The sequence below is a fragment of the Carcharodon carcharias genome (genome assembly GCF_017639515.1).
Source record: "Carcharodon carcharias isolate sCarCar2 chromosome 37 unlocalized genomic scaffold, sCarCar2.pri SUPER_37_unloc_1, whole genome shotgun sequence".
NCBI lineage: Eukaryota > Metazoa > Chordata > Chondrichthyes > Lamniformes > Lamnidae > Carcharodon > Carcharodon carcharias.
In genome coordinates this window covers 3,225,737-3,233,987 of record NW_024470758.1, presented here as the reverse complement: position 1 = coordinate 3,233,987, position 8,251 = coordinate 3,225,737, and the positions used below count along the sequence as shown (strand labels likewise).

Genomic DNA, 8,251 nt, shown 5'->3' with positions numbered 1-8,251 from the left:
CTGACACACTCCCCCGAGACCCCCTGTAAATACTGACACACTCCCCCAAGACCCCCTGTAAATACTGACACACTCCCCCGAGACCCCCTGTTAATACTGACACACTTCCCGGGGACCCCCCTGTAAATAGTGACACACTCCCCGGAGACCCCCTGTAAATACTGACACACTCCCCGGAGACCCCCTGTAAATACTGACACACTCCCCCGAGACCCCCTGTAAATACTGACACACTCCCCCGAGACCCCCTGTAAATAGTGACACACTCCCCCGAGACCCCCTGTAAATACTGACACACTCCCCCGAGACCCCCTGTAAATACTGACACACTCCCCCGAGACCCCCTGTAAATACTGACACACTCCCCCGAGACCCCCTGTAAATACTGACACACTCCCCCGAGACCCCCTGTAAATAGTGACACACTCCCCGGGGACCCCCCTGTAAATAGTGACACACTCCCCGGGGACCCCCCTGTAAATAGTGACACACTCCCCGGGGACCCCCCTGTAAATAGTGACACACTCCCCGGGGACCCCCCTGTAAATACTGACACACTCCCCGGGGACCCCCCTGTAAATACTGACACACTCCCCGGGGACCCCCCTGTAAATACTGACACACTCCCCGGGGACCCCCCTGTAAATACTGACACACTCCCCGGGGACCCCCCTGTAAATAGTGACACACTCCCCCGGTGACCCCCTGTAAATAGCGACACACTCCCCGGGGACCCCCCTGTAAATAGTGACACACTCCCTGGGGACCCCCCTGTAAATACTGACACACTCCCCCGAGACCCCCTGTAAATACTGACACACTCCCCCGAGACCCCCTGTAAACAGTGACACACTCCCCCGAGACCCCCTGTAAATAGTGACACACTCCCCCGGGGACCCCCTGTAAATACTGACACACTCCCCGGGGACCCCCTGTAAATAGTGACACACTCCCCCGAGACCCCCTGTAAATAGTGACACACTCCCCCGAGATCCCCTGTAAATACTGACACACTCCCCCGAGACCCCCTGTAAATAGTGACACACTCCCCCGAGACTCCCTGTAAATAGTGACACACTCCCCCGAGACCCCCTGTAAATAGTGACACACTCCGCCGAGACCCCCTGTAAATAGTGACACACTCCGCCGAGACCCCCTGTAAATAGTGTCCCACTCCCCCGAGACCCCCTGTAAATACTGACACACTCCCCCGAGACCCCCTGTAAATACTGACACACTCCCCCGAGACCCCCTGTAAATACTGACACACTCCCCCGAGACCCCCTGTAAATACTGACACATTGTTCAATTCCCTATGGAGCTCGCTATACAGCCTACACTGTGATATATGCTGTGGTGGGGGAGGTAAAATGCCTCTGGCTGTGATTTTGCAGGGTACATTAGAGAACTGGAGTCCTGACTGTGCGCTTTCTCTCTCCCTCTCTCTCTCTCTCTCTGCAGGACAATTGTCTCCCTGATCTACAACGTGTTGAAGACCTTCATGGAGATGAATAGCACACTCTTCGATGAGCTGACGGCCTCCTACAAAGTGGACAGACAGCGGTAGGAGCTGCTCTGGCAGCGGGTGGGGCGCAGGGTTGGTAGCGGGTCCCTGGGCAGGGCGGGAAGGGGTCAGAGGTTGCCGTCCGGCCAGGACGGCTAAATTATCGGGAACGTCTTGTCACACAGGCCCTGTCACCTCTGGACGACTCGCCCACGTTGCTCTGTACGGTGGTGGCAAGCTCTGGTAGACCAACCTTTGACTGTGTCTCTCTCTCTCTCTCTGTGCGCAGGGAGATCAAGAAGGAGCGGGAACGTGAGGAGCTGTGGAGGAAATTGGACGATCTTCAGCTGAGGAAGATGAAGAGTTTGGAAGACCTGGATGATTTATCCAACGGTCAGAATCTCAGCTGTCCTGACTAGCTGCCAAGTGCCAAATAGAGATCATCGGCATAGCCCCCTGCCCCCACCACTGCACCCCCTCTCCCCCCCCCCACCCCGCCTCCCCAACCCCAGCACCCCTCCCAGCAAAAAAAATACCCACCCACCCACCTCAGGCTCCTGATGGATGGCAGTGAAAGTCGAGCTGTCTCATTACAGCGGCTGATGAATGACAGACTTTGCTGCCCTCTGTCTGTACGATCTTCTTTAGATGTCTAGACGACACTCTTCCCCCCCGCCCCCACCCCCTCCACCCTCCCCCCCCCCTACAGGGGATGTAAGCAAAGTTGCCGGGGAGGAAAAGAAATGTATTTTAAAACTTCCTTTAAAAAAGAAACAGTAATTTGAAACAGTTATATCTAGTTCAATGTTCCTTGCAGAATGTTAACCTGTGCCTCCACCTTCAGCTTCCCATCCCCCAACCTCCAGTCCCCTGACCTCCTCCCCACCCCCCCATTGATATAACGGTGCTTGTTGGAGGGTCGAGCAAAGTTGTGGGTTGTGTGCCCCCCCCCACACCCCCTCCACCCAGTTAGCGTAGTCCGAGTCTCCTTGCTCTCCCACGGGCGCTCGCTCGATCGCGCACACTCTTGTACCTGTGACGTTGTGGACACCTTGCACGTACAAAATGGAAAAGGGGGGTCTCTCCCTCCCCCCACCACCCACCCCCACTTCCGCTTACGGGGTTCCTCTCAGTGTTGGAGTTTACCTGGGTCTGGAGGGGAGGGCGAGGACGAGGGGCGGACAGAATTCCCGAACCGCAATCTCCCCCCCCCCTCCCCGGGGGCAAGCAAGGGGCAAATGCAGACCGTGTGTGACCACCCCCACCCCCCTCACCAAACACTGGAGTTTCCTGATGTGGATCTCGATCTGGGAGCCCTGTGTCCGGCCGTCCCCTCCTTCCTCAACTCTTCCAGTGATAATTGCATTCAGATCCCGGACTAAGACGCGTCCGTGTTACAGCCCCCTCCTCACTCGCTTCCTGCCACATTCCAGAAGATTGAGCATCGTCTAACTAACGGGCTGGCGAGGTCGATAATTCCGCTTCTCTCCCTCCCTGGCCCTCCGAAGGGGCAGTTCCAGTCTTGAGAAGTCCAACGGGATTTAGTGAGGGCCTGAGCGTCTGAGGTCACACGTCCTCCCTCGGTCCCTGACCTCCTCTTTCCCCAAGGGGCCCCTGTCTGGATTTGAGGTGGCGGGAGAGAAGGTTGGGGGGTGATGGGGGGGTGGGGGGGGGGGTTGTGGTTTGAGCACGGGGAGGGGGCACGGTATGGCGGACTGCTCGCCTTGCGCGCGTGACCCCCCTGACCTTGCCCAGCAGGGGTCAAGGGGCACAGCACCGTGAGGTTCCCTCCAGCCCAGTGGGTCGGAGGCCATGACCTGCAGAGCCATTGGTCAGTGTCCAGTGGGTGCTCCAGGGATTAGGAGTAGGGGGGGGAGGGGGGGTTGTGGTTCGGGAGGTGGGGGGGGGGGGTCGCAGGGCGGGGGGGGGGAGGGGGTGGGCGTGGGGTTGGGGGGGGAAGAGAGGGAGCTGTCCTTTGTGCTGAAATCCGAACTTCTTGTGCCTGCTGTTAAGGTGGAGTTGGCCGTGTGGGTCACGGGCTGGGTGAAACTCCAGAAACTTAACCACTTGACCTCCTGAGATGCAGCATCGCCACAGCGTTGCCACCCCACCCCCCGCCCAGCACACACCAGAAACCTGCGAGTGGGGGCTCGGACTAAATCGAGAAACAAGACCCCCCCCACCCACCCACCCACCCCGGAGATATCGGCGATGGGAAAGACACGCTAACCTACCCCCTCCCCCCCCCACACACACACACACACACACACACACACACACACACACTGGTCTCTTGCCTCCGCCACACTGAATCTCATTTACACCCAGCCCTCCCCCCGAGAGCGGCCTGTACGTATCTTTCCAGTCCCCCACACCGTGTGACTGAGGCTCGGGCGTGGGAGGGGAGAGATAGAGAGAGCGAGAGAGAGAGAGAGGGGGGGCAGAAAATGAGGGGCAATTTGGGAGGGCATGAGGCACCCCAGGTGGCTGGTGTCCCACCGACACCCTGAGTGGGCACACGTGCTGATGGACCACCTAACCCCGCTTGGATGACAGACAACCTCTCACCCCCCCCACCCCTCCCCTACCCCTCCACCCCACCCCACTTGTGACACCCCCCCCCCCCCCCACCCCCAGGACACTAATGACTGTTAACCTTATCTCTATACTTATGGGTGGAGGAGAGAAACCAGTAAATTATAGACCCTCCCCAACTCCCCCGCCCCCTCAGCTGCAGTCCCCTTATTCCTGGTCAACCAGTGCGTTGTGTAGCTATGTCTAAGTAGGTTAACTTAAGAGTCACAATACACTACTGATGAGCTGCTGTGTCCCGTCTCTCGCATTGTCGGGACCTGCCCACTTGTAGGGAGGAACGCAGGGCAAGAGCTGTGCTGAACTCACTCTGTTCTATCTGTCTCACTCCTCCTGAGTGCAATAAAAATACAAAATGACAAACCTCCCCCTGTCTGTCTGTGTCTCTCTCTCTCTCTCTCTCTCTCCTTCTGTGCACACCTCGATCGTACTAACGCAGCCAATGCAATCAGCAAACACAGCAGCCGGTCACTACTGCATGGCAAGATCCCACAAACAGTCATAATGTAACTGATCAGCGGGTCTGCCTCCAGTGATGTTGGTTCGGGGAGAGATATTGGCCCCAGGACACTTGGGAGAACTCCCCCCACCACCTCCCTCCCCCCCCCCCCGCCCTTCTTCCAATAGAGGCCATGGGATCTTTAACATCCACCTGACAGGCAGGTGCAGGTTTGATTTAACGTCTCCTCCGAAATGCGGCACCTCTAACGGTGCAGCACTCCCTCTGCCTGCCCCTCAAGGGCAGTCTTCCCTCACTACAACTCTCCTGACAGTGCAGCACTCCCTCAGTACTGACCCCCTGACAATGCAGCACTCCCTCAGTACTGACCCCCTGACACTGCAGCACTCCCTCAATACTGACCCCCTGACACTGCAGCACTCCCTCAATACTGACCCCCTGACAGTGCAGCACTCCCTCAGTACTGACCCCCTGACAGGGCAGCACTCCCTCAGTACTGACCCTCCGACAGTGCAGCGCTTCCTCAGTACTGACCCTCCGACAGTGCAGCGCTCCCTCAGTACTGACCCTCCGACAGTGCAGCGCTCCCTCAGTACTGACCCTCCGACAGTGCAGCACTCCCTCAGTACTGACCCTCCGACAGTGCAGCGCTCCCTCAGTACTGACCCTCCGACAGTGCAGCGCTCCCTCAGTACTGACCCTCCGACAGTGCAGCGCTCCCTCAGTACTGACCCTCCGACAGTGCAGCGCTCCCTCAGTACTGACCCTCCGACAGTGCAGCGCTCCCTCAGTACTGACCCTCCGACAGTGCAGCGCTCCCTCAGTACTGACCCTCCGACAGTGCAGCGCTCCCTCAGTACTGACCCTCCGACAGTGCAGCGCTCCCTCAGTACTGACCCTCCGACAGTGCAGCGCTCCCTCAGTACTGACCCTCCGACAGTGCAGCGCTCCCTCAGTACTGACCCTCCGACAGTGCCGCGCTCCCTCAGTACTGACCCTCCGACAGTGCCGCGCTCCCTCAGTACTGACCCTCCGACAGTGCAGCGCTCCCTCAGTACTGACCCTCCGACAGTGCAGCGCTCCCTCAGTACTGACCCTCCGACAGTGCAGCGCTCCCTCAGTACTGACCCTCCGACAGTGCAGCGCTCCCTCAGTACTGACCCTCTGACAGTGCAGCACTCCCTCCGTACTGGATAATGGGTTCACGTCTCTGGTATCAGGGGTAGAGACCACAGCAAGTTAGAGATGATGACTGAATCTCTGTCTGTATCTTAAGCACCAACTCCCAATGGGCCTGTCACCCACAAAAGTATTGATCTCGAGTATTTTAACCACTGCAAGGACTCCATCCATCAATGCACTCAACTCGGAATTGCTTTACCCGAAGAACAGATCAGGAATTGATCTTTCTTTTGGTCTGCATGTCCTGATTTAATTTCTAAATTTGGTTTTTGATGTAAATCTTGTCAAGCACACCCTAAAAACAAACGTGGACTAAATCTCACCTGTTCAGAGAGCAGCTCTTAGTGTGCTCGGTGCTGACTGATGTTGAGTTCAACGTGATTTAATTTATCATCCATTTTACTCCCTACGTGTATTAGCATTAGGGGAATCACTTGTGGAAGCTGCTTGCTCCCCTTATCTCCCCCTCCTCTCCCGCCTATTTGACTTGCCTGGAGACTTCTCTGCTTTAAGTTCATGATGTAGGAAAATCTATTTCAACAGCAGTGAAACATCCCCAAGGCCCTCCACAGCAAAGTTACCAGTGAAAATGTTGCACCTTGCAATGCACGGGCCTCTAGGAAAGAGTGATCATAATATGGTAGCATTTTATATTGAGTTCGGGACTGATTTAGTTAAGTCCGAAACTCGAGTCTTAAATCAGAGCAAAGCACAAACAATGAAAAGAAGTAGGTTTTAAGGAATGTCTTGAAGTGAGACAGAGAGATCACAGCATCATTCCAGCACAGAAGGAGGCCCATCAAGTCCATGCCGGTGTCTACACCAATCCAGTCAGTCCTATTCCACTCTTCCCACCCCCTCTCCAACTCTATCCCCGTATCCCTGCAAGTTTATTTTCTTTGACTGCACATTCAGTTTCCTTTCTTTGAAATCGTTGATCAACTCTGCATCCAATGGAGGAATTCCAGAACTTAGAACCATGGCAGCTGAATGCATGGTCGCTGCTGGGAATGGGTTTTGCAAAGGAGCAAAAGTGTCAGAGGGTCGTTGGGCTGGAAGAGATTGCAGAGATAGGCAGGTAATGAGGCCAATGTGTAAGTGTGTTGGATGATTTTGTGAAAAGTGTACCTAATGGTTTTCTAGATTAGTATATTGAGGAACCAGCTAAGGAGAAAGCGTTTTAGCTGTTGTGGAATCAGAAAGGGTTAGTTAATAACCTTGCAATACACAGGCCTCTGGGAAAGAGTGATCATAATATGGTAGCATTTTATATTGAGTTTAGGAGTGATTTAGTTAAGTCCAAAACTAGGGTCTTAAATCAGAACAAAGCAAAGCACATAGGTATGAGAGGTGAGATGGCTGAGGTAGACCAGGAAACTGCGTGTTTTCCATTGCTTATCTACCACCATACCTTTTAATCTAAAGAATTCATTCTGCAGGGATGTAAAAAGGCCGAGATTAGTGAAAATAGATGCGGACCCATTAGAGGCAGAGACAAGGGAAATTATAATGGGGAATAAGGAAATGACAGAGATATGAAACAAATACTTTGCAACAGTGGTGGACCAAGGGTCCAGCAAGAATGAGGAGCTTAGTAACAGAATAATACTGGAGATTTTTTTTAAAAATTCGTTGGAGGGATGTGGACGTCACTAGCTGGGCCAGCATTTATTACCCATCCCTAACCACCCTTGAGAAGGTGGTGGTGAGCTGCCATCTTGAACTGCTACAGTCCCTGTGGTGTAGGTGCACCCACTGTGCTGTTAGGGAAGGAGTTCCAGAATTTTGGCCCAGCAACAGTGAAGGAGCGGCCAATGTATTTCCAAGTCAGGATGGTGAGTGACTTGGAGGGGAACTTCCAGGTGGTGGAGGTCCCATCCATCTGCTGCCCTTGTCCTTCTAGGTAGTAGCGATCATGGGTTTGGGAGGTGCTGCTGAAGGAGCCTTGATGAGTCGCTGCAATGCATCTTGTAGATGGTACACACACTGCTGCCACTGTGCGTCGAGGTGGAGGGAATGAATGTTTGTGGATGGGGTGCCAATCAAGTGGGGCTGCTTTGTCCTGGATGGTGTTGAGCTTCTTGAATGTTGTGGGAGCTGCGCTCGTCCAGGCAAGTGGGGAGTATTCCATCACACTCCTGACTTGTGCCTTGCAGATGGTGGACAGGCTTTGGGGAATCAGGAGGTGAGTTACTCATCGGAGGATTCCTAGCCTCTGACCTGCTCTTGTGGCCACAGTATTTATATGGCTAGTCCAGCTCAGTTTCTGGTCAATGGTAACCCCCCCACCCAGGATATTGATGTGGGGGATTCAGTGATGGTAATGGAATTGAATGTCGAGGGACGATGGTTAGATTGTCTCTCTTGTTGCAACTTAAAGGTCAACAAGTTGGCTGGACTGATGGCCTGCATCCTAGGATTTTAAAACAGGCGGTAGCTGCGATAAAGGATGCAATGCTTTTGCTTCCTTGGATTCTAAAATACCCTAGATTTTAGCACAATCCCCGTGGATT

General features: G+C 54.6%; 1 protein-coding gene across 1 annotated transcript in view; it reads left to right on the top strand.

Annotated features, from left to right (window-relative positions):
• Nucleotides 1-1,986, top strand: part of ppp2r5b (protein phosphatase 2, regulatory subunit B', beta) — a 132,418-nt gene extending 130,432 nt beyond the window's left edge. Inside the window, exons 12-13 of the mRNA XM_041181915.1 lie at nt 1,462-1,563; nt 1,794-1,986. Coding sequence (XP_041037849.1) covers nt 1,462-1,563; nt 1,794-1,923 — 232 coding nt within the window. The 3' untranslated portion in view covers nt 1,924-1,986. The remainder of the gene's footprint in view (nt 1-1,461; nt 1,564-1,793) is intronic.
• Nucleotides 1,987-8,251: the final 6,265 nt, after the last annotated feature.